The sequence below is a fragment of the Ranitomeya imitator genome, chromosome 6 (genome assembly GCF_032444005.1).
Source record: "Ranitomeya imitator isolate aRanImi1 chromosome 6, aRanImi1.pri, whole genome shotgun sequence".
NCBI classification, from domain to species: Eukaryota; Metazoa; Chordata; class Amphibia; order Anura; family Dendrobatidae; genus Ranitomeya; species Ranitomeya imitator.
This window is the reverse complement of record NC_091287.1, coordinates 170,077,769-170,104,745: the sequence shown is the minus strand read 5'-3', so window position 1 is coordinate 170,104,745 and position 26,977 is coordinate 170,077,769. Positions and strand designations below refer to the sequence as shown.

Sequence of the window (26,977 nt, the reverse complement as noted above, 5' to 3'; positions counted from 1 at the left end):
TCTGGTCAGGGCAGTGTACAGGACGAGGTAGCGGGCGAAGAGGAGGTGGAGGATGAGGAGGATGATGGGGATGAGTATATTTTTAATGAGGAAGCTTTCCCGGGGTCATTGGAAATTGGTGGCGTGGCAAGGGCGGGTTCTGGTTTTTTGAGGGACACAAGTGATGTAGATTTGCCTGCAACTGCCCCTCAACCAAGCACAACCGCAGATTTGACAACTGGAACTTTGGGCCACATGGCGGATTATGCCTTGCGTATCCTCAAAAGGGACACACGCATTACAAAAATGATGAACGATGACGATTACTGGTTAGCCTGCCTCCTTGATCCTCGCTATAAAGGCAAATTGCAAAATATTATGCCACATGAGAACTTGGAACTAATATTCGCAACAAAACAATCAACTCTTGTTGACCGTTAGCTTCTGGCATTCCCTGCACAAAGCGCCCGTGATCGTTCTCACATGAGCTCCAGGGACCAGCAGACCAGAGGTGTTAGAGGGGCAGAAATCAGAAGTGGCGTTGGCCAGAGGGGTTTTCTGACCAGGTTGTGGAGTGATTTTGCTATGACCGCAGACAGGACAGGTACTGCAGCATCAATTCAAAGTGACAGGAGACAACATTTGTCCAGTATGGTTACAAACTATTTTTCATCCCTTATCGACGTTCTCCCTCAACCGTCATTCCCATTTGATTACTGGGCATCCAAATTACACACCTGGCCAGAATTGGCAGAATATGCATTGCAGGAGCTTGCTTGCCCGGCAGCTAGTGTCCTATCAGAAAGAGTATTCAGTGCTGCAGGTTCAATACTAACTGAAAAAAGGACTCGTCTGGCTACCCAAAATGTAGATGATCTAACCTTCATTAAAATGAACCACAACTGGATTTCGAAATCTTTTGCCCCACCTTGCCCGGCTGACACCTAACTTTCCTATGAAAAGGTCTTGCCTGTGGACTCTTCTGAATGACTTTTCCAATCTCGTAATTTTCTGCACCTGATTGTCCAGCATACGACATGTTTACTCCTAACAAAATGGCCAAACTCCCCACAGGGGGCCGTGGTATCGCCACTTTGCGCCAGCACCCGTGAGAGTGCTGTTTGTCTGAAGAGGTGGGTGTGCCCGCTTTTGGTCGACGGCACTGCCACTGGGTCCCTCATAGTACAATAAAGTGTCTCTGGCGGTGGTGGTGCGCACCCAACGTCAGACACACCATTGTAATATGAGGGGCCCTGGGCCTGTACCGCCGGCCACAAGACAGTTCCCCCCCCAGCTCAAACAGTGCTCTACCACTAGCAAAATTATCTCTCACAGCTTCACCAATGTTTAGTCTATGCGCTGACATCCTTCAATGCCTGGCACTGACAATACCATTGTTTTGACATTTTTGTTATGTTAGGCCTTCGAAGCCTGTCTGCGGTCCGTTCTTTCTACAACTACTACACTGACCAGGCCACTGCTGGCCGTGTTCCCCTGGAACCAATTTAAACTTGCCTACAGCCAGCCCAATTTTGTTATGTTAGGCCTTCTTAGCCTGTCTGCCGTCACTCCTTCCACTAGACTTCCACTGACCAGACCACTGTTGCCCGTGTACCCCTGGAACCAATTTTAAATTGCCAACAGCCAAATGTTATTATGTTAGGCCTTTGATGCCTGTCTGCCGTCACTCCTTCCACTAGACTTCCACTGACCAGACCACTGTTGCCCGTGTACCCCTGGAACCAATTTTAAATTGCCAACAGCCCAATGTTATGATGTTAGGCCTTTGATGCCTGTCTGCCGTCACTCCTTCCACTAGGCCTCCACTGACCTGTCTACTGCTGCCCGTGTTCCCATGGAACCAATTGTAAATTGCCTACAGCCAGCCCATTTTATTACGTTAGGCCTTCGAAGCCTGTCTGCGGTCCCTCCTTCCACTAGGCCTCCACTTACCTGTCTACTGCTGCCCGTGTTCCCCTGGAACCAATTTTAAATTGCCTACAGGCAGCCCAATTTATTATGTTAGGCCTTCGAAGCCTGTCTGCGGTCCCTCCTTCCACTAGGACTCCACTTACCTGTCTACTGCTGCCCGTGTTCCCCTGGAACCAATTTTAAATTGCCTACAGGCAGCCCAATTTATTATGTTAGGGCTTCGAAGCCTGTCTGCGGTCCCTCCTTCCACTAGGCCTCCACTGACCTGTCTACTGCTGCCCGTGTTCCCCTGGAACCAATTTTAAACTGCCTACAGGCAGCCCAATTTATTATGTTAGGGCTTCGAAGCCTGTCTGCGGTCCCTCCTTCCACTAGGCCTCCACTGACCTGTCTACTGCTGCCCGTGTACCCCTGGAACCAACATCATAAAATAAAAAAAAAAGTATTTTGCTTATAAAAAAGAAAATACTGGTGAGATATCAAATGCAGACATTTTAACATTAAAAACAAACACACAACTAAAATCTGGTACAGTACTAAAAATGGCCACCAGCTACAATTACTTTATCCTGCAAGTATTTAACTGAAAGGTTTTTTAAATTGAAAACACAGATATGGCATCCACCGAGTGTTGTCCTGTCGCGTCTTCTTTATATTATTGCCGAGAAGATGCAAAACAATGAAAATAATAAAATCATTAATTACCAAAATAATAGAGAAAGTCAACACCACATTGCAAATAAACATTCATTCCAAATAAAGAAGCAGGGCGCGTCCGAGGGTGAGTATATACCTAATAAGAATATAATCACCCTCGGACGCGCAATGCTTATTTCCAACAGCCTTCCTTCCTAAGAATCAGCCCTTCCGTGGTGTAGAGAGACGTTGTGTTACACTTCAAGGTGTTCCCCAGGTTGTCTTTCCTGAGCTTCGATCTTCCGGCTCTCGTTTAGTAGTTCTTGGAAACTACACTGCATTAGGCCTTCAAATTGGGTATGGGGTGTAGAGAGAGGGTGTGTTACACTCCAAGGTGTTCCCCAGGTTGCCTTTCCTGAGCTTCGATCTTCCGGCTCTCGTTTAGTAGTTGTTGGAAACTACGCTGCATTAGGCCTTCAAATTGGGTATGGGGTGTAGAGAGAGGGTGTGTTACACTCCAAGGTGTTCCCCAGGTTGCCTTTCCTGAGCTTCGATCTTCCGGCTCTCGTTTAGTAGTTGTTGGAAACTACGCTGCATTAGGCCTTCAAATTGGGTATGGGGTGTAGAGAGAGGGTGTGTTACACTCCAAGGTGTTCCCCAGGTTGCCTTTCCTGAGCTTCGATCTTCCGGCTCTCGTTTAGTAGTTCTTGGAAACTACACTGCATTAGGCCTTCAAATTGGGTATGGGGTGTAGAGAGAGGGTGTGTTACACTCCAAGGTGTTCCCCAGGTTGCCTTTCCTGAGCTTCGATCTTCATGCTCTCGTTTAGTAGTTGTCGGAAACTACGCTGCATTAGGCCTACAAATTGGGTATGGGGTGTAGAGAGAGGGTTTGTTACACTCCAAGGTGTTCCCCAGGTTGCCTTTCCTGAGCTTCGATCTTCCGGCTCTCGTTTAGTAGTTGTTGGAAACTACGCTGCATTAGGCCTTCAAATTGGGTATGGGGTGTAGAGAGAGGGTGTGTTACACTCCAAGGTGTTCCCCAGGTTGCCTTTCCTGAGCTTCGATCTTCCAGCTCTCGTTTAGTAGTTCTTGGAAACTACACTGCATTAGGCCTTCAAATTGGGTATGGGGTGTAGAGAGAGGGTGTGTTACACTCCAAGGTGTTCCCCAGGTTGCCTTTCCTGAGCTTCGATCTTCCGGCTCTCGTTTAGTAGTTGTTGGAAACTACGCTGCATTAGGCCTTCAAATTGGGTATGGGGTGTAGAGAGAGGGTGTGTTACACTCCAAGGTGTTCCCCAGGTTGCCTTTCCTGAGCTTCGATCTTCCGGCTCTCGTTTAGTAGTTGTTGGAAACTACGCTGCATTAGGCCTTCAAATTGGGTATGGGGTGTAGAGAGAGGGTGTGTTACACTCCAAGGTGTTCCCCAGGTTGCCTTTCCTGAGCTTCGATCTTCCGGCTCTCGTTTAGTAGTTCTTGGAAACTACACTGCATTAGGCCTTCAAATTGGGTATGGGGTGTAGAGAGAGGGTGTGTTACACTCCAAGGTGTTCCCCAGGTTGCCTTTCCTGAGCTTCGATCTTCATGCTCTCGTTTAGTAGTTGTCGGAAACTACGCTGCATTAGGCCTACAAATTGGGTATGGGGTGTAGAGAGAGGGTTTGTTACACTCCAAGGTGTTCCCCAGGTTGCCTTTCCTGAGCTTCGATCTTCCGGCTCTCGTTTAGTAGTTGTTGGAAACTACGCTGCATTAGGCCTTCAAATTGGGTATGGGGTGTAGAGAGAGGGTGTGTTACACTCCAAGGTGTTCCCCAGGTTGCCTTTCCTGAGCTTCGATCTTCCGGCTCTCGTTTAGTAGTTCTTGGAAACTACACTGCATTAGGCCTTCAAATTGGGTATGGGGTGTAGAGAGAGGGTGTGTTACACTCCAAGGTGTTCCCCAGGTTGCCTTTCCTGAGCTTCGATCTTCCGGCTCTCGTTTAGTAGTTGTTGGAAACTACGCTGCATTAGGCCTTCAAATTGGGTATGGGGTGTAGAGAGAGGGTGTGTTACACTCCAAGGTGTTCCCCAGGTTGCCTTTCCTGAGCTTCGATCTTCCGGCTCTCGTTTAGTAGTTGTTGGAAACTACGCTGCATTAGGCCTTCAAATTGGGTATGGGGTGTAGAGAGAGGGTGTGTTACACTCCAAGGTGTTCCCCAGGTTGCCTTTCCTGAGCTTCGATCTTCCGGCTCTCGTTTAGTAGTTCTTGGAAACTACACTGCATTAGGCCTTCAAATTGGGTATGAGGTGTAGAGAGAGGGTGTGTTACACTCCAAGGTGTTCCCCAGGTTGCCTTTCCTGAGCTTCGATCTTCATGCTCTCGTTTAGTAGTTGTCGGAAACTACGCTGCATTAGGCCTACAAATTGGGTATGGGGTGTAGAGAGAGGGTTTGTTACACTCCAAGGTGTTCCCCAGGTTGCCTTTCCTGAGCTTCGATCTTCCGGCTCTCGTTTAGTAGTTGTTGGAAACTACGCTGCATTAGGCCTTCAAATTGGGTATGGGGTGTAGAGAGAGGGTGTGTTACACTCCAAGGTGTTCCCCAGGTTGCCTTTCCTGAGCTTCGATCTTCCGGCTCTCGTTTAGTAGTTCTTGGAAACTACACTGCATTAGGCCTACAAATTGGGTATGGGGTGGAGAGAGATGGTGTGTTACACTCCAAGGTGTTCCCCAGGTTTCCTTGCCATTGCTTCGGTCTTCCGACTCTCGTTTAGTAGTTGTAGAAAAGTACACTGCATTAGGCCTACAAAATGGGTATGGGGTGGAGAGAGATGGTGTGTTACACTCCAAGGTGTTCCCCAGGTTGCCTTTCCTGAGCTTCTATCTTCAGGCTCTCATTAAATTGTGGTTAAATGGAACAACTGCATTTGGCGTACTAGTTGGTTTGGGGCCTACTATCGGTGTCTGCCACTCCTTGCTGTTCTCCTGGTTTCCTGTCCTGAAATTCCATTTTCAGGCTCTCGTTAAGTAGTTGTTAATGTTAGACTGCATTTGGCCTACTAGTTGGGTTGGGGCCTACTATCGGTGTCTGCCACTCCTTGCTGTTCTCCTCCACTGAACAAAGCTGTGCCCCCTGTTTACTACGGTTGCCAATTTTGAACTGCATTTCGACTACTTACTGATTTGGCCCTACTCTCTGTGTCAGCCTCTCATTCCAGTTGTCCTCCACTGCAATGCCCCCTGGTTATTCCTGTGTTACCAATTTTGAACTGCATTTAGCCCACTTTATTCTTTGGGCCTATATCTGTGTTTCCACTTCATCGTGCCCATTGCCCAGCCAGTGATAGATGAGTCTGCTGGTACATTGACCCATAACGCAACATTCCCCGTGCATGCTACACAACAACATTGTGACCCTGCTGAAAGTCAGGTTGCTCTTCCCGCATACCATACCACCTTACACGGGGACAAAGAGGAAGGTGCAGATGAAAGTGCAGGTTCCTTCATCAGGTGGGGGGAGGAATACTAGTTGGCGACGTCACTGGCACAGGGCCTCTCATAGTATGCAAAAGTGTTGCTGCCGGTGGGAGGCGCCCCCGCCGTGCAAACACACCGCTGTACTTTGAGGGGCCCTGTGCCAGTGCCAATGCCAACAAGTGGGCCCCCCCTGCTTGCTCAGGATCACAGCACTTGCAAAGTTAAAATACTTACCTCTCCCTGCTCCACTGCCGTGACGTGGTCCAGATTTCCTGGGCCCACTAATTACTTGAACCAGCCCTACCCCACACAACTTTAGCCAAATGACCCCCAATTTCAAATGCCTTCCAATTATTATAAGGTAAATTACGCTTGACAAGCTTCATTAAGAAGAATGGATGGTTTTGACATTAAAATGGGCACTCTAGGTGTTTTCCTGGCCCCCACTCACTGCCGACTATGCTGCCCCATTGACTTGCATTGGGTTTCGTGTTTCGGTCGATCCCGACTTTTCGCCATAATCGGCCGATTTCACTCGACCCGACTTTTGAGATAGTCGGGTTTCGCGAAACCCGGCTCGACTCTAAAAAGGTCAAGGTCGCTCAACTCTATATAACTATGCTAATCTGGTAATGCATGATTAACACAGGGACGATTGAATATGAATACATACCGTAGGAAGTTATAAGTGTGATCAAACAGCTAGTGATTGACCCGTTAGGGCACAGCAGTGTTTTCTGCATATTCATTTCCAGTTAATTGAACTACCAACCCCCATGGGATTCTTTATATAGCGCAGTATTTTACAGTGTTTTTTTTGTTTTAGGTTAAATGTCCGATAGAGGGAAGCACAGCCTTTATCTAAATACCAGCAGCTTGTTCCCTTTTCTTTTCTCTCCCTCTCTTCCTCTCCTTCTCCTCCCTTCCCTAGCAGCACCAGTGTGGTTCTCCGATTCATTTTAATTCTTGAAATTTATTGGTTATTTTATATTTTTGTGGAAAATCAAAAACTGAAAAGTGGGGCGTGAAATATTATTCAGCACCTTTAACTTAATACTTTGTTACGCCACCTTTTGCTGCGATTACAGTTGCAAGTCGCTTGGGGTATGTCTCTATCATCGAGAGACTGAAATTCTTGCCCATTCTTCCTTGGCAAACAGCTTGAGCTCAGTGAGGTTTGATGGAGATCGTTTGTGAACAGCAGTTTTCAGCTCTTTCCACAGATTCTCGATTGGATCGAGGTCTGGACTTTGACTTGGTCATTCTAACACCTGGATACATTTATTTGTGAACCATTCCATTGTAGATTTTGCTTTATGTTTGTTATCATTGTCTTGTTTGGAAGACAAATCTCCATCCCAGTCTCAGGTCTTTTGCAGACTCAAACAGGTTTTCTTCAAGAATGGTCCTTTATTTGGCTCCATCCATGATCTTACCATCAATTTTAACCATCTTCCTTTAAGCCAAACATATCGTTAGGCATTGTTGCCAAAAAGTTCGATTTTGGTTTCATCTGACCAGAGCACCTTCTTCCACATGTTAGGTGCGTCTCCAGGTGGCTTGTTGCAAACTTTAAGCAACACTTTTTTTGGATATCTTTGAGAAATGGCTTTCTTCTTGCCACTCTTTCATAAAGGCCAGATTTGTGCCGTGTACGACTGATTGTTGTCCTATGGACAGACTGTCCCACCTCAGCTGTAGATCTCTGCAGTTCATCCAGAGTGATCATGGGCCTCTTGGCTGCATCTCTGATCAGTCTTCTCCTTCTTTGAGATGAAAGCTTAGAGGGACGGCCGGGTCTTGGTAGATTTGCAGTGGTGTGATACTCCTTCCATTTCAATATGATCGCTTGCACAGTGCTCCTTAGGATGTTTAAAGTTTTGGAAATCATTTTGTATCCAAATCTGGCTTTAAACTTCTCCACAACAGTGTCACAGATCCGCCTGGTGTGTTCCTTGGTCTTCATGATGCTCTCTTTGCTTCAAACAGAACCCTGAGACTATCACAGAGCAGGTGCATTTATACGGAGACTTGATTACACACAGGTGGATTATATTTATCATCATTAGGCATTTAGGACAACATTGGATCATTCAGAGACCCACAATGAACTTCTGGAGTGAGTTTGCTGCACTGAAAGAAAAAGGGCCGAATAATATTGCACGCTCCACTTTTCAGTTTTTGAATTTCCACAAAAATTTAAAATAACCAATACATTTTGTTCAACTTCACAATTGTGTTCCACTTTTTGATTCTTCACCAAAAATTTACATTTGGTATCTTTATGTTTGAAAAATGATATGTGAGAAAAGGTTAAAAAGTTCCAGGGAGCCGAATACTTTCGCAAGGCACTGTAGCTGAGGGGGAACATAGCTGGAAGTGACAGAGATCACATGGGAACATAAATACTTTTGTTTAAATTAAAATACATCAGCCCCCCAGCACCTGTAATACAGTGGGGCTGATGTATGTACAGGTGCTGCTGGGATGGGGCTGGCCTGGTGATGTGTATATACTGGTGCTGGGCTGGTGATGTATATACACTGTATATACATCACCAGCCCAGCACCTGTAATACACATCATCAATTTCACCAGGCCAGTATATATATCACCAGCCCCACCAGCGTAGCACCTGTATATATACATCACTAATTTCACTGCAGACTGGGATGAACGGGTGTCCAGTGGTGCTGAGGGTGACCGGCTCTGCTACCCAGTGCTCTACAGGTGTCTCCGTTACCCACCAGCACTGAAGGGGTGTACGGTGATGCTACTGCGGGTGTCTGGCGCTGCTGCCCAGTGCTCTGCTGGAGTCTCTGATGCTGTGGGTGCACGGCCAGCGCTGTTCGATGCTGCTGCGACGGTCTCCGGTGCTGCCAGGGCCCACCCTGGCAGTCCCATGATTTCCTGTGCGGTGGACTCCGGTAAAATGGCCGCTGGGGGAGTGATGCATGCACAGATGGAGATCTCGGCACCGAGATCTCGGGAGATGAGATTTCAGCGCTGAAACTCATCTCCCAAGATGTCAGTGCCGAGATGACATGGCTTCCTGCATGCTTCCCTGAGACCCTCGGATCCTACCTCCTCCTCCCTGCAGGCCCGGATCCAAAATGGCTGCGGGGAGCCTTTCGGGTCCTGCAGGGAGGTGGCTTTCAAGCGGGAAGCCTCCCTGCAGAGCCTGTGTGATTGCTGATCTGACACAGTGCACTGCAAAGTGTCAGATCAGCGATCTGTCACTATAATGTGATGTCCCCCTGGGGCAATGTAAAAAAAATAAAAAATATTTACATGTGTAAAAGAAAAAAAATTCCTAAATAAAGAGAAAAAAATATTGTTCCAATAAATACATTTCTTTATCTAAATAAAAAAAAAGTACACATATTTAGTATCGCCACGTCCATAACAACCCGACCTATAAAACTATCCCACTAGTTAACCCCTTCTGAGCTCTGCCATGCACACAAACGGTGGGTCCCCCCCACATATGGGGTATCAGCGTACTCTGGACAAATTGGACAACTTTTGGGGTCCAATTTCTCCTGTTACCCTTGGGAAAATACAAAACTGGGGGCTAAAAAACAATTTTTGTGGAAAAAAAAGAATTTTTATTTTCAGGGCTCTGCATTATAAACTGTAGTGAAACACTTGGAGGTTCAAAGTTTTCACAACACATGTACATAAGTTCCTTAGGGGGTCTTCTTTCCAAAATAGTGTCACTTGTGGGGTTTTTCAATGTTTAGCCACAGGGGCTCTCCAAACGTGACATGGTGTCCTATCTCAATTCCAGTCAATTTTGCATTGAAAAGTCAAACGGCGCTCCTTCTCTTCCGAGCTCTGCCATGCGCCCAAACAGTGGTTTACCCCCACATATGGGGTATCAGCATACTCAGGACAAATTGCGCAACACCCTCTGTTGAAAATAAAAAAATGGTTTGAAAAGATCATTTTTGTGAAAAAATATGATTTTTTATTTTTACGGCTCTATATTATAAACTTCTGTGAAGCACTTGGTGGGTCAAAGTTCTCACCACACATCTAGATAAGTTCCTTAGGGGGTCTACTTTCCAAAATGTTGTCACTTGTGGGGTGTTTCAATGTTTAGGCACATCCGGGGCTCTCCAAACAGCGACATGGTGTCCCATCTCAATTCCAGTCAATTTTGCATTGAAAAGTCAAATGGCGCTCCTTCCTTTCTGAGCTCTGCCATGCACCCAAAGAGTGGTTTACCCCACATATGGGGTATCCGTGTACTCAGGACAAAGTGCACAACAAGTGTCTCATATCTGAGACATGGCTGGATGAGAGCCATGACTGGGCTGTTAACTTGCAGGGCTATAGCCTGTTCAGAAATGACCGTACAGATAAGCGAGGGGGAGGGGTGTGTCTATATGTAAAATCGTCCTTAAAACCCATCCTGCATGATAATATAGGTGAATTTAATGAAAATGTAGAATCCCTGTGGGTGGAGATAAGGGGAGGGGGAAAAATAATAAATTACTGATAGGGGTTTGTTATAAATCTCCAAAAATAATGGAAGCAATGGAGAATATCCACGTAAAGCAAATAGATGAAGCTGCGACTCAAGGAGAAGTCATTATTATGGGGGACTTCAACTACCCTGAAATAGATTGGGGAACAGAAACCTGCAGTTCCAGCAAAGGTAATCGGTTTTTGACAACTATGAGAGACAATTACCTTTCACAACTGGTTCAGGACCCAACAAGAAGGGGGGCACTGCTAGACCTCATATTAACCAACAGGCCAGACCGCATATCAAATATAAGGGTTGGGGGTCACTTGGGTAATAGCGATCACAAAATAATAAGTTTTCATGTATCCTTTAAAAAGATGTGTAATAGAGGGGTAACAAGGACACTAAACTTCAGGAGGGCAAATTTCCAACGGATGAGAGAGGATCTTGGTGCAATTAACTGGGACGATATCCTGAGACACAAAAATACACAAAGAAAATGGGAGACATTTATTAGCATCCTGGATAGGACCTGTGCACAGTATATACCGTATGGGAATAAACATACTAGAAATAGGAGGAAACCAATATGGCTAAATAGAGCTGTAAGGGGCGCAATAAGTGACAAAAAGAAAGCATTTAGAGAATTAAAGGAAGTAGGTAGTGATGATGCATTAAAAAAATACAGAAAATTAAATACATTCTGTAAAAAGCAAATCAAGGCAGCAAAGATTGAGACAGAGAGACTCATTGCCAGAGAGAGTAAAAATAATCCTAAAATATTCTTTAACTACATAAATAGTAAGAAACTAAAAAATGATAGTGTTGGCCCCCTTAAAAATAGTCTGGGTGAAATGGTGGATGAGGATGAGGAAAAAGCCAATATGCTAAATGACTTTTTTTCATCAGTATTTACACAAGAAAATCCCATGGCAGACAAAATGACTAGTGATAAAAATTCCCAATTAAATGTCACCTGCTTAACCCAGCAGGAAGTGCGGCGGCGTCTAAAAATCACTAAAATTGACAAATCTCTGGGCCCGGATGGGATACACCTTCGAGTACTGCAGGAATTAAGTACAGTCATTGATAGACCATTATTTTTAATCTTTAAAGACTCCATAATAACAGGGTCTGTACCACAGGACTGGCATATAGCAAATGTGGTGCCAATATTCAAAAAGGGGACAAAAACTGAACTCGGAAATTATAGGCCAGTAAGCTTAACCTCTACTGTGGGTAAAATCCTGGAGGGCATTCTAAGGGATGCTATACTGGAGTATCTGAAGAGGAATAACCTCATGACCCAGTATCAGCACGGGTTTACTAGGGACCGTTCATGTCAGACTAATTTGATCAGTTTCTATGAAGAGGTAAGTTCCGGATTGGACCAAGGGAACCCAGTGGATGTAGTGTATATGGACTTTTCAAAAGCTTTTGATACGGTGCCACACAAAAGGTTGATACATAAAATGAGAATAATGGGGATAGGGGAAAATATGTGCAAGTAGGTTGAGAGCTGGCTCAGGGATAGGAAACAAAGGGTGGTTATTAATGGAGCACACTCGGACTGGGTAGCGGTTAGCAGTGGGGTACCACAGGGGTCAGTATTGGGCCCTCTTCTTTTTAACATATTTATTAATGACCTTGTAGGGGGCATTCAGAGTAGAATTTAAATATTTGCAGATGACACTAAACTCTGCAGGGTAATCAATACAGAGGAGGACAATTTTATATTACAGGATGATTTATGTAAACTAGAAGCTTGGGCTGATAAATGGCAAATGAGCTTTAATGGGGATAAATGTAAGGTCATGCACTTGGGTAGAAGTAATAAGATGTATAATTATGTGCTTAATTCTAAAACTCTGGGCAAAACCGTCAATGAAAAAGACCTGGGTGTATGGGTGGATGGCAAACTCATATTCAGTGGCCAGTGTCAGGCAGCTGCTACAAAGGCAAATAAAATAATGGGATGCATTAAAAGAGGCATAGATGTTCATGAGGAGAACATAATTTTACCTCTATACAAGTCACTAGTTCAACTACACTTAGAATACTGTGCACAGTTCTGGTCTCCGGTGTATAAGAAAGACAAAGCTGAACTAGAGCGGGTGCAGAGAAGAGCGACCAAGGTTATTAGAGGACTGGGGGGTCTGCAATTCCAAGATAGGTTATTACACTTGGGGCTATTTAGTTTGGAAAAATGAAGACTAAGGGGTGATCTTATGTTAATGTATAAATACAGTGGGGCAAAAAAGTATTTAGTCAGTCAGCAATAGTGCAAGTTCCACCACTTAAAAAGATGAGAGGCGTCTGTAATTTACATCATAGGTAGACCTCAACTATGGGAGACAAACTGAGAAAAAAAAAATCCAGAAAATCACATTGTCTGTTTTTTTAGCATTTTATTTGCATATTATGGTGGAAAATAAGTATTTGGTCAGAAACAAAATTTCATCTCAATACTTTGTAATATATCCTTTGTTGGCAATGACAGAGGTCAAACGTTTTCTGTAAGTCTTCACAAGGTTGCCACACACTGTTGTTGGTATGTTGGCCCATTCCTCCATGCAGATCTCCTCTAGAGCAGTGATGTTTTTGGCTTTTCGCTTGGCAACACGGACTTTCAACTCCCTCCAAAGGTTTTCTATAGGGTTGAGATCTGGAGACTGGCTAGGCCACTCCAGGACCTTGAAATGCTTCTTACGAAGCCACTCCTTCGTTGCCCTGGCGGTGTGCTTTGGATCATTGTCATGTTGAAAGACCCAGCCACGTTTCATCTTCAATGCCCTTGCTGATGGAGGGAGGTTTGCACTCAAAATCTCACGATAAATTCCTCCATTCATTCTTTCATGTACCCGGATCAGTCGTCCTGGCCCCTTTGCAGAGAAACAGCCCCAAAGCATGATGTTTCCACCACCATGCTTTACAGTAGGTATGGTGTTTGATGGATGCAACTCAGTATTCTTTTTCCTCCAAACACGACAAGTTGTGTTTCTAGCAAACAGTTCCAGTTTGGTTTCATCAGACCATAGGACATTCTCCCAAAACTCCTCTGGATCATCCAAATACTCTCTAGCAAGCTTCAGACGGGCCCGGACATGTACTGGCTTAAGCAGTGGGACAAGTCTGGCACTGCAGGATCTGAGTCCATGGTGGCGTAGTGTGTTACTTATGGTAGGCCTTGTTACATTGGCCCCAGCTCTCTGCAGTTCATTCACTAGGTCCCCCCGCGTGGTTCTGGGATTTTTGCTCACCGTTCTTGTGATCATTCTGACCCCACGGGGTGGGATTTTGCGTGGAGCCCCAGATCGAGGAGATTATCAGTGGTCTTGTATGTCTTCCATTTTCTAATTATTGCTCCCAATGTTGATTTCTTCACTCCAAGCTGGTTGGCTATTGCAGATTCAGTCTTCCCCTTTGACAGCTCTTTGGTCTTCACCATAGTGGAGTTTGGAGTCAGACTGTTTGAGGGTGTGCACAGGTGTCTTTTTATACTGATAACAAGTTTAAACAGGTGCCATTACTACAGGTAATGAGTGGAGGAAAGAGGAGACTCTTAAAGAAGAAGTTACAGGTCTGTGAGAGCCAGAAATCTTGATTGTTTGTTTCTGACCAAATACTTATTTTCCACCACAATATGCAAAAAAAATGATAAAAAAACAGACAATGTGATTTTCTGGATTTGTTTTTCTCAGTTTGTCTCCCATAGTTGAGGTCTACCTATGATGTAAATTACAGATGCCTCTCATCTTTTTAAGTGGTGGAACTTGCACTATTGCTGACTGACTAAATACTTTTTTGCCCCACTGTATATGAGGGGACAGTACAAAGACCTTTCTGATGATCTTTTTAATCATAGACCTGAAACTGGGACAAGGGGGCATGCTCTGCGTTTGGAGGAAAAAAAGGTTTAAGCATAATAACAGACGCGGATTCTTTACTGTAAGAGCAGTGAGACTATGGAACTCTCTGCCGTATGATGTTGTAATGAGTGATTCACTACTTAAATTTAAGAGGGGACTGGATACCTTTCTTGAAAAGTATAATGTTACAGGGTATATACACTAGATTCCTTGATAGGGCGTTGATCCAGGGAACTAGTCTGATTGCCGTATGTGTAGTCGGGAAGGAATTTTTTTCCCCAATGTGGGTCTTACTCTTGCCACATGGTTTTTTTTTGCCTTCCTCTGGATCAACATGTTAGGGCATGTTAGGTTAGGCTATGGGTTGAACTAGATGGACTTTATAGTCTTCCTTCAACCTTAATAACTATGTAACTATGTAACAACTTTTGGGATCCAGTTTCCTCTGTTACCCTTGGGAAAATAAAAAATTGGTTCGAAAAGATCATTTTTGTGAAAAAATATGATTTTTTATTTTTACGGCTCTACATTATAAATTTCTGTGAACCACTTGGTGGGTCAAAGTGCTCACCACACATCTAGATAAGTTCCTTAGAGGGTCTAATTTCCAAAATGGTGTCACTTGTTGGGGGTTTCAATATTAAGGCACATCAGGAGCTCTCCAAACGCAACATGGTGTCCCATCTCAATTCCAGTCAATTTTGCATTGAAAAGTCAAACGGCGCTCCTTTCTTTCCAAGCTCTGCCATGCGCCCAAACAGTGGTTTACCCCCACATATAGGGTATCAGCGTACTCAGCACAATTTTTACAACAACTTTTGTGGTCCAATTTCTCCTGTTACCCTTGGTAAAATAAAACAAATTGGAGCTGAAATAAATTTTTTGTGAAAAAAAAGTTAAACGTTCATTTTTTTTTTAAACATTCCAAAAATTCCTGTGAAACATCTAAAGGGTTAATAAACTGCTTGAATGTGGTTTTGAGCACCTTGAGATGTGAAGTTTTTAGAATGGTGTCACACTTGGGTATTTTCTATCATATAGACCCCTCAAAGTGACTTCAAATGTGATGTGGTCCCTAAAAAAAATGGTGTTGAAAAAATGAGAAATTGCTGGTCAACTTTTAAGCCTTATTACTCCTTAACAAAAAAAAAAATTGGTTCCAAAATTGTGCTGATGTAAAGTAGACATGTGGGAAATGTTACTTATTAAGTATTTTGTGTGACATATCTCTGTGATTTAAGGGCATAAAAATTCAAAGTTGGAAAATTGCAAAATTTTTGAAAATTTTTGCTAAATTTCCATTTTTTTCACAAATAAACGCAGGTAATATCAAAGAAATTTTACCGCTATCATGAAATACAATATGTCATGAGAAAACATTGTCAGAATCATCAGGATCTGTTGAAGCTTTCCAGAGTTATAACCTCATAAAGGGACAGTGGTCAGAATTGTAAAAATTGGCCCGGTCATTAATGTGCAAACCACCCTTGGGGGTTAATTAGAACTGTGAGGCATTAAACCTATCAGTGAACAGATTTGATATCTTACAAAGCTGAGTTTTCTGTAGCCATCTTGCGTTGTTTTTTTAACATGTTGTACAATATATTACTATGGAGATGTATGGCTTGTTTCTTCCACACTTCCCAAAGGCCAATTTTACTCTCCAAGGTGGAGAGAGATATGCCTTGTACTTAATGACTGCTTAACTATTCCCAATGGAAACACCTGCTTACAATGTTCTCTCCTAGTGAAATCAGGAGGACATATGGTTCATTACAGCCAAGTGCATGTTGTGCATTGATTTGCTGTGAAAAAAGATAAAGTAGTTAAAGATTCATTCACATGATGTGGTCGAATGATGTTTTGCTAAGTCTTCAAATAACTCAATGTAATAAACTGTGGTTTGACTATACCATGTAATTCGACGATTACTTCAAGCAGAATATCTTTCATTACATAACATGGCTATAATAACACTTGCCATTGGGAAGTATTCACAGCATTTCCTTATGGTAAAAAGGGATGAAATTACAGCTCCAATGTGCTTCAATGTAAATACCAGCAATGGGGGAAGACCTTTAACTGTAATAGTTTATGAAAAATCCATTTCTGTTCCAGCATGACTGTGCCCCACTGCACAAACTATAAAGGAATGATCCATAAAGGTCCATATCCAAGGTCCATTTATGGTCCATAAAGGAATGATGAGGCGAGTTTGGTGTGGAACAACTTCACTGGCCCAGAGTACAGGCTTCAACACTATCAACCCCATTGTGTTGAACTAAAACAAAAATTTCGAGCCAGGCCCTGGCATATTTTTAATGAGTGGGTAAAAACTCTCACAGATACACTCCAACAGCAACAACTGTTGGTATTTAAATATACCAAAAAGTCAGTCCCTGGCAGGTACTTGCTGCCTGCTGCCCTTGAATGACGGGTCTCTCTCTGCGTGAGACCTGTCAGTCATTGGTGGTGGGCAGGGAAAAGCTGCTGGGGACCGGCTTTTTAGACTAGTCACCTGTGTGGCTTAGTCCTTGGTGGCATTTAAAGTTTGCTTTTGTCTGAAATTCCAAAGTGTTTCAGAGTCAATCATACATCCAGAGCCTGATACATGCAGCTCATAGATCGGGCAACAAGTATTAATTACCAGGATGGCATATTAAAAAAAAGAAAAAAGCAAAGGCTGCTTTTCTTCCCTATATAGTTGGTAAAAAGCTATGCTAATCACCCTGACAAACACACTCTTTTGGCTTCTGTTGGGTAAGAGAGCCCTATGGACTATTTTAATGTATATGCCAGAAACGTTTAATACTCAATATTAATAATAAATTTAGGGTTGTTTGGTTGAAAATTTCCTTAAAGAGGATGTCAATTACTTGAACAACCCTTTCTCAATTTGAATATTTACCACAGTTAAAATAAAAATTCTTATACTCACCTTCTATGCCGGCGCTGGTCCAGCGGTGTTGGCACTCACATTCCTGGTGCTCACAAAAGGTTTTTATGTCATGTGAATCTGTGCCCAATCAGCACTGGCGTCACTGCCCCCACTTTCGGACGTATAAGTAAAAAACAGGAAGTGAACGGCCAGCTGCAGCTCTGACTTCCTGTTGATTACTTACAGGTCCTTCTCAAAAAATTAGCATATAGTGTTAAATTTCATTATTTACCATAATGTAATGATTACAATTAAACTTTCATATATTATAGATTCATTATCCACCAACTGAAATTTGTCAGGTCTTTTATTGTTTTAATACTGATGATTTTGGCATACATCTCCTGATAACCCCCAAAACCTGTCTCAATAAATTAGCATATCAAGAAAAGGTTCTCTAAACGACCTATTACCCTAATCTTCTGAATCAACTAATTAACTCTAAACACATGCAAAAGATACCTGAGGCTTTTATAAACTCCCTGCCTGGTTCATTACTCAAAACCCCCATCATGGGTAAGACTAGCGACCTGACAGGTGTCAAGAAGGCCATCATTGACACCCTCAAGCAAGAGGGTAAGACCCAGAAAGAAATTTCTCAACAAATAGGCTGTTCCCAGAGTGCTGTATCAAGGCACCTCAATGGTAAGTCTGTTGGAAGGAAACAATGTGGCAGAAAACGCTGTACAACGAGAAGAGGAGACCGGACCCTGAGGAAGATTGTGGAGAAGGACCGATTCCAGACCTTGGGGAACCTGAGGAAGCAGTGGACTGAGTCTGGTGTGGAAACATCCAGAGCCACCGTGCACAGGCGTGTGCAGGAAATGGGCTACAGGTGCCGCATTCCCCAGGTAAAGCCACTTTTGAACCATAAACAGTGGCAGAGGCGCCTGACCTGGGCTACAGGGAAGCAGCACTGGACTGTTGCTAAGTGGTCCCAAGTACTTTTTTCTGATGAAAGCAAATTTTGCATGTCATTCGGAAATCAAGGTGCCAGAGTCTGGAGGAAGACTGGGGAGAAGGAAATGCCAAAATGCCTGAAGTCCAGTGTCAAGTACCCACAGTCAGTGATGGTGTGGGGTGCCATGTCAGCTGCTGGTGTTGGTCCACTGTGTTTCATCAAGGGCAGGGTCAATGCAGCTAGCTATCAGGAGATTTTGGAGCACTTCATGCTTCCATCGGCTGAAATGCTTTATGGAGATGAAGATTTCATTTTTCAGCACGACCTGGCACCTGCTCACAGTGCCAAAACCACTGGTAAATGGTTTACTGACCACGGTGTTACTGTGCTCAATTGGCCTGCCAACTCTCCTGACCTGAACCCCATAGAGAATCTGTGGGATATTGTGAAGAGAAAGTTGAGAGACGCAAGACCCAACACTCTGGATGAGCTTAAGGCCGCTATTGAAGCATCCTGGGCCTCCATAACATCTCAGCAGTGTCACAGGCTGATTGCCTCCATGCCACGCCGCATTGAAGCAGTCATTTCTGCCAAAGGATTCCCGACCAAGTATTGAGTGCATAACTGAACATTATTATTTGATGGTTTTTTTGTTTGTTATTAAAAAACACTTTTATTTGATTGGATGGGTGAAATATGCTAATTTATTGAGACAGGTTTTTTGGGTTAGCAGGAGTTGTATGCCAAAATCATCAGTATTAAAACAATAAAAGACCTGACAAATTTCAGTTGGTGGATAATGAATCTATAATATATGAAAGTTTAATTGTAATCATTACATTATGGTAAATAATGAAATTTAACACTATATACTAATTTTTTGAGAAGGACCTGTACATGCCCGAAAGAGGGGACAGTGACGCCAGTGCTGATTGGGCACTGGCTTCACATGACATAACATCTCATGAGCACTGGGAATGCGAGTGCGGACACCGCTGGAATGGCGCCGGTAATGGAGGTGAGTATAAGTGTTTTTATTTTAATTGGGACAAACTTTCAGATTGAGAAGGGGTTGTACTAGTAGGTGACAACCACTTTAAAAGTGTTGATAATGATATAAATGGAACAAATACCTAATTGCATGATATGTGTCAGTTATAGCATATGTATTCACAATTCTCTAATAATAAATAAATAATAATAATAATAATAATCTTTATTTATATTGCGCCAACATATTCCACAGCGCTTTACAGTTTAACAGTTTCAAACACAGCAGTCATAGGTAACAACGTTAACAATGCAATAAAGCAAAATAAGACGACCCTGCTCGTGAGAGCTTACAATCTACAATGAGGTGGGGGAGATACAAAGTACAGGTGTGTATTTACAGCTATGTATTTACAATGATGGTCCAGCCATCTTCAGGGGATGGGGGTAGATGGAGATAGTGAATGGGCTACACACACACAAACATAACATGACTTTGATTACTGAATGTGATAGGCCGCTCTGAACAAATGTGTTTTGAGCGAGTGCCTAAAACTATGCAAATTGCGGATGGTCCTAATATCTTGGGGTAGAGCATTCCAGAGGATTGGCGCAGCGCAGGAGAAGTCTTGGAGTCGGGAGTGGGAGGTACGGATTAGTGCAGAGGTTAGTCGAAAGTCATTTGCAGAGCGCAGAGGTCAGTTAGGCCGATAGACCGAAATGAGGAAGGAGATGTATGGGGGTGCCGCACTGTGGAGAGCTTTGTGGGGGAGAACAAGTACTTTGAATTGTATCCTGTAATGAATGAGCAGCCAGTGTAACGACTGGCGAAGAGTGGATGCATCTGAGTAATGACTAGCCAGATGGATGACCCTGGCTGCTGCATTAAGGATAGACTGGAGAGGGGAAAGTCGAGTAAGGGGGAGGCCAATTAGTAGAGCATTACAGTAGTCCAGGCGGGCGTGGATCAGGGCGACAGTGAGGGTTTTTGTTGTTTCCATGGTGAGAAAAGGGCGGATTCTAGAGATGTTCTTTAGGTGTGAGCGGCATGAGCGGGCAAGAGATTGTATATGGGAGGTGAAGGAGAGATCGGAGTCAAACATAACACCCGGTGTTATTTTTGTGCCACCCACGGAGAGGGAAATGTTATATTTAGGGAGGTTAGTAGATGGCGGGAGCAGAAGAAGTTCAGTTTTGGAGAGGTTGAGTTTCAGATAGAGAGCGGACATGATGTTGGAGACTGCAGACAGTCGGTGGCGTTCTCTAGTACAGCGGGCGTAAGGTCAGGGGATGACGTCTATAGTTGTGTGTCATCAGACATAATTATCCAATATGTTCAAAACAAAATGCTGTAGTAAAAGTCATTCTGTGGTCATGTAGTGTGGGTATGTGTTCATGCAGGGCGCTTAGTATGTGCCTGTGTGGGGGTGTGGTATAGTATGTGTGGGGGTGGTACAGTGTGTGAAGGGTGGTATAGTATGTGTGTGCACTAATATAGTGTGTGGGGGGTGGTATAGTGTGTGTGAGTGGGTAATCTAGTGTGTGGGGGTGGTATATTGTTTATGTACGTGTGAGGGGAGAGTAATATAGTATGTGTGTGGGAAAGTAATATAGTACATGTGTGTGTGTGTCAATATAGTGTGTGGGGGGTTGGTATAGTGTGTGTTAGAGGTCGAGTTCCCGCTTCTGCACAGTGGGAATCTCGGGCCGTTTCTGCTGCGGTCTCCCATTCTTCCCCTGCCGCAGTGGAACCTGCTCAGCGGAGACATCGGTCCTTGCGTCTGGCTCAGTCTCACTCTGTGCTTAGGCTTGCTGTTGCTTTTCCAGCTTTTGCCATTAAAGCCAGTGCTGGGCAGCAGTGAGCGGACGCTTTTGGGACTAAGTACTGCTTTTTCCCTTCTGAGCATGCCCAGGGTGCGATCTCCCGTTGGAGATCGAAGGTCACATGCTCAGATGCTGCAGTGGTTCCCATTGGTCCTCCTGGAAGGTCCTGAAAGGGCTAACTTCTGTGGCAGCTGCCCATTGGTCCTTTATTGGAAGGTCCTGAACGTACTGCAGCTATATAAGCTTTGCATGACCGCACGGCCATGCGCTAGTGTACAATTGTATTCGTGTGTTTGTTGTGAGTGCAGTCTACCTTATTGTATGACTGTTCGCGTAAGGAGTATGGCTGCTACCTAGCGCCCGACTAATCACTCAACGTGTTACACACGAATCAGCGTCTATTGCTATGACCACCAGTGCGGCACCACGCGCCAGTAGTGCGCTTCCTAACCCACGTCCGGGTACTTAGTGGTGTCTGCCAGCACGGCACAGTTCGCACTTCGGTGTTCTTACTATACCTAACACACCCAGTTGCGGTGTGGTGCGCAAGTAGTCTGTACGGACTTCTACCCTGAGTCTTGGGATTGAGTTCACTGACTCCTTGCTTGCACTCATTAGTGCGGTGTTGCGGACCTGTGGCTTTACAGGGTTCGCTTCCACCGCCATATAGTGCTGCCATTTACTAGCAGCAGGTTTTTCACCTGCACGGTGGATTCTGTACTGCGAATGCACCAATATTATTTCATCTTATACTTGGTGCTTTCCGCCAGTCCTAACAGAGTGTATGTGTGTGTATTTCACTTCCATGTTGCTAAATTTTCATGCCTTTTTAAGTAACCAAGGTGAAATACTGTTTCACGTCAATAATAATTGTGATATTTTGAAATTATGCAAGAAAAAAATTAATTCCACAAACACGTTTACTATATGCAGATAACATACACAAATTCTGGAATATCTTCAAAAGCCAGTGATTACATAAGTGACAACATCCAATATTTTATAATGTAATCTCCCCGGAGATGTTTTCATTAACTGGTCATTAGCGATTACACTGGTCGGCTTCCTGCAGCCGCATTACAGGATTCCTGGCAGGGAAAGCGTTGTGGCAACAAGTGGTTCACTTCTGAGCGGAGTTTGCAATGGAAACAAAAGCATAGATCCAACTTAAAAACATTTGATAAATATTTGCCAGGAAAATGCTGCTATGTCGTTGTGATTATGACACATTGCTATACTATGCCAGTGTTTTGGAGCACATGTAGTGAGCACATAGAAGGGCTCCAGCTGCCATTATTGCTGCTTAGCATTATGGATGATGCCTGTTATGGCCTCTGGCACTGCTGCAGCATCTCGTTTAGAGATAACATTTCATTCGTAGGTCTATTTTGTCTTTCACCTGTCACATAAAGGCAGCAGAGACATGAAGTACATTGAGCTCATCAAGCTCAAAGAGGTTTATACCCCAGTCATCCTGTGAGCTTCCGAGGCGGCTTGTAAGGAATATCAGAGGCATATAATGCTAAGTTGCCATAACACAATTCTGCATTCTTCTAAAGATAGCGATCTACTCCTATTAGTGGCTGCAAAACACAGAGCACCAAACCTCATTATGGTAGAGCATGAAAGAGCTGGCATATTCCAAACAGGCCAGATCTAAGGACAACCAAATTCCCCCGAACATTAAACTACGCAGGCTCCTAAAACTCATCCACTTACTATCTGTGCTTGATGTTGTTTATGCAGTCAATTATATGCTTTTGCATGTTGTGACTAATTATTTTTTTTCTGAAAATCCTTACATAAAGTAGCCAATGTCTGTGGGTTCTGCAAGCAATCACACAGCATGGGGAGTAGCAGGCAGCTGTGCCTGAGTAGTCAGGGTGCCACCTCTACAAGAGCATAATGAGACCTAAGAAATCAGAACAAGCAGCAATTTAAATAGAGATTTGACACTGGATGCCAACACCCTAATTAATCCAACATGAAAAGCTCAGTGGCTGCAATGCAGGTGAAAGCGCAGGCTGCTGGAATCAAACTACAGCGTATTCCAAAGAGTGTGTAATCCAAGAGCGCCTGCCTGTCAACGCAGAACACACGGCAATTATGTGTTTACCTAATGACAAGAATGACAGAAAATACTTATATCAACAGTTCTAACTAATAGGTAGGGGCAGAAGACATTGTTGTCTGACCTATAAATATTTAGCATGCGTGTGTGTGTGTGTGTGTGTGGGGCGGGTGTATATATATATATATATAAATATATATGTATATATATATAGCAACTCTCTGGCAGCAATGAGGTCCAGGGTTCATATCCCACCAAGGACAACATCTGCAATGAACATGTGTGTTCTTCCTGTGTTTGACATACTGATAGGGAATTTAGATTGTGATGATTATGTCTATAATATGATGGCACTATATAAGTTGGCATAATAAGTAAGTAATACATAATAATAAGCCACTGCACGACCAGCTCTATCCTCACCTACTGTATCCTCACCCATCCCTTGTAGATTGTGAGCCCTCGCGGGCAGGATCCTCTCTCCTCTTGTACCATTGTGACTTGTATTGTACTGTACTTGTTTTTTATTATGTATACCCTTCCTCACATGTAAAGCGCCATGGAATAAATGGCGCTATAATAATAAATAATAATAAATGCATATGTATGTGTGTGTTTGTATATATATATATATATATATATATATATGTTTGAACTGCTATGTATATTTTATACACAACCATATTGTCTACTGTCTGTAACTTGTCACTATAAATAGTGGCATTGGTTCTAATTCTTAAGTTATAGCATGCAATGCATCTATCTAAGGGTATGTTTCCACGTTCAGGAAACGCTGCGTGTTTGATGCTGCGTAGAGCCGCAGCATCCAGATGTTACAGCATAGTGGAGAGGATTTCATGAAATCCCATCTCCACTATGCATTAAAAGACGCATGAGGCAGACCCACGAAAACGCACATGCGGCAAGTCTTTTCAGAACGCAGCATGTCCTTACAATGCTCAAACAAAATGCATGAAAAACACAGGTGACCTGCCAGTGACCTCAGGAGCAGATTTGGTGCAGATTTTACCTGCGTAAAATCCTGACCAAATCCTGATGCAATCCTGAATGTGGACACATACCTTTACTCTTCAAACACACACGCATAGGTGGATGGATGGATGGATGGATGGACAGATATATACCATTACTGTTCAAACACACACACATAGGTGGATGGATGGATGGATGGATGGATGGATGGACACATACCTTTACTGTTCAAACACACACACACAGGTGGATGGATGGATGGATAGAAAGATAGATATGAGACAGCTAGATAGATGATAGATAGATATGGGATAGATTGATGCATTGCATGTTATAACTTAGAACCAATGCTACTAAGTTTTAAAGTGACAGCCAGTGGACAACGCGACTTGTTAGTGACACATTGTTGCAGACACATAAACTTGTTCTTACAGAAGTTGTTCAATATTTGGGCACTACACATCGATCTCACAGGCAGAAGTTATTTAATAGGGACATATACAAGCTGTTTGACAGCAGGTGAATATAGCACACAAGCACCTGATAACCAAAGCTCTTTATAAGAAAACTTCCCAAACTTCACCAGATATGACCTCACCAAGCCAGGACCATTATCTCCAATGCCCTAATACTATTATGAGATAAGGATTTTTCCATTCTGATTTTCTCTAGTTTCTGGCTTCTCACAGAAGCCTCCAGTCTGCTTCTGGCTGCACTTATATAAGGAGATGACCGCAGAAACCCTAGATAGCCTATGCCTACATACATGAGCATCCAGAGAGCTGAGCATTAATCTGCTGCAGAACATAATAAATGATGAAAAGTTCTTACCTATGGTGAAGCTGAAGCCATCAATGCTGAAAGTGGCACTCCTGCATTTTTTAAATCCCTCTTTCCTGCTGCTGGGCTCAGTCATTGTCCCCTCTCAGTATTAGTTGCTCTTCCTTTTGTAGGTGCAGAGTGCTGGCTATCAGCAGTCCTGCCTGTATATCTGCCTGTGGCAGCACTTACACCCCACTTCACACATCTCCTAATGCAGAGCCAGCAATGCCTGTGAGAAAAGCACCCAGCACTATCTCCTCCCACAGTCTGTCACTGCTCTGCTCCTGACTCCAACAAGTGACTTATAGTGAGGGATCCACTAAAGAGCCCAGAGTGGGCATGCTGGGCGCCTATTATTGTGTCTGCTTCACTTCTGGGGATTTTAGGGGTACTGTTGTTTCAAGCAAAGTTATAGTGGAATGTGATATTACAGTTGATGGGTCGACAGCATCAATTATTTATCTGCTGGTTGTCATAGGGACATGAATTAGAGGAAAGATAATGATAACTCCAAGCATGCAATAAAAAGTTTACTGTAAAACAGCAGAGAACAGAAGTCTCTAACCTGAAGGAAAACCATTGAGGTAACCTCTTGTCTTGAAGTAAAGAGGGAGACAGCGGAAAACAAAGAGGAAGAGTCAAAAAGCTTTAAAAGACAATATACAGTCATGGCCAAAAGTTTTGCCACCGTTGAGATTATCCCAGAAAATTATTGCAGTTATTGCAATCACATACGCTTTGTTACACACTTTTATTTCCTTTGTGTGTGTTTGAACAATATAAAACAGAGATAAAAAGGCAAATTGGACAAAATTTCACACAAAACCCTAAAAATGGGCCGAACAAAATTGTTAGTGGAGCGCCCCCAGACACAGGGCCACAGATTACTCGGTACCGGTCCTCTCTGTCTCAGTCCTGGGGTTGTCACGGTGGCTGGACGCGGTCCGTGACCCTGCTAAGGGGCGTCCAATAAAAGGGGTGATGGTAGTTTGCCATGGTTTCGTGACGCCACCTGTGGTATTCGGCCAGTGAGACGGACGGTGCTTGGGGTCCACTGGGGTGATGTGATGGCAGCTAGATGGTATACCTTCCCACAGGTGAAGTGTGTCCCCAGGGCTTCCCAATAATGTAGATGGCGATGGTGTGAGGTGCAGTCAATAACGAGGACACAAGGTTGCAGTCTCTTTACCTCTTTACTGAAGATTTCAGGATCCTCAATCCAGAGCACGCTTAACAGGGCTGTCTGAGACCGGCCGGTCCGAAGGCACATCCAGAGTTCCCTTTGCAGGTGGAAATCGTTGCCTACCACTAGCGCCTGTGTGTTGTACTGCTTCCCTGCTGAGCATTCGGGATAGTCCTCACAACTTCTGTTCTCGTTCGTTCCAGTTCTTTCTAGTTCTTTCTATTCTCCGTCCCCCTGGTTTGTTATGGCTAGGACGCACCCGTTTGACGGGAAGGCTCGGAGCTCTTCCGGGACCCAAGAGATGCCCCTCTCCACGCATTGCCCCTTATGTCTACTTAGGTGATGTAAAGTAGACAGCCAACCTATAATTAACTGTCCTGCGGTATTTGAAGTAAGGCATAAAGTCAGTTACTTCCTTGGTGTTTCGGGCACCGGCTACGCGCCTCAGTAGGATGTTGCCGTTCTCCGGGCACGACTCCTACTGGCTCTCCTTTGTGCTTCGATCTTGTTTCTCACTGTCCACAATATCCTTCATTTCGTGTCCTTTCTTTGGATACCGCCGCAGATAGCGCAGGCGCGGCTCCGTAACGTTCTATCCTTGTTGCTAGGTGCCTGCTAGGTTCCCACGCCTGACTGGGACCACCCTGAATCTTCCCCGCAACACCCCCTGCCACGGGATGTTGCCTGAACAAAACCCAGTCAGCTTCTGACTAACTTCCTATCCAACCCCTAGTTTTACCAGTGTGAGGAGTGGCCTAATAAATAAAACCCTTTGCTCCCCCTAGTGGCCGGCGTGTGAAGTATAATGTGTGCTGGTGATACCTGGTCAGATGAACTCCTTTAGTGCCATCAGACGTACCATCACTCCGCTTAGTGGCAGAGCAATACTACTGCAACGACCAGGTCTCTGGGGC

The 26,977-nt window shown here is 44.0% G+C and overlaps 1 protein-coding gene across 2 annotated transcripts in view; it reads right to left on the bottom strand.

Annotated features, from left to right (window-relative positions):
• The window catches only part of PDE1C (phosphodiesterase 1C), a 1,560,705-nt gene extending 1,535,573 nt beyond the window's left edge, over nucleotides 1-25,132 (bottom strand). Inside the window, exon 1 of one of the 2 annotated variants that reach the window (XM_069730297.1) lies at nucleotides 24,890-25,132. In XM_069730297.1, the coding sequence (XP_069586398.1) occupies nucleotides 24,890-24,974 (85 nt within the window). In that variant the 5' untranslated portion in view covers nucleotides 24,975-25,132. The remainder of the gene's footprint in view (nucleotides 1-24,889) is intronic. The other variant, XM_069730300.1, reaches the window with a different exon arrangement.
• Between the last annotated feature and the right edge of the window lie 1,845 nt (nucleotides 25,133-26,977).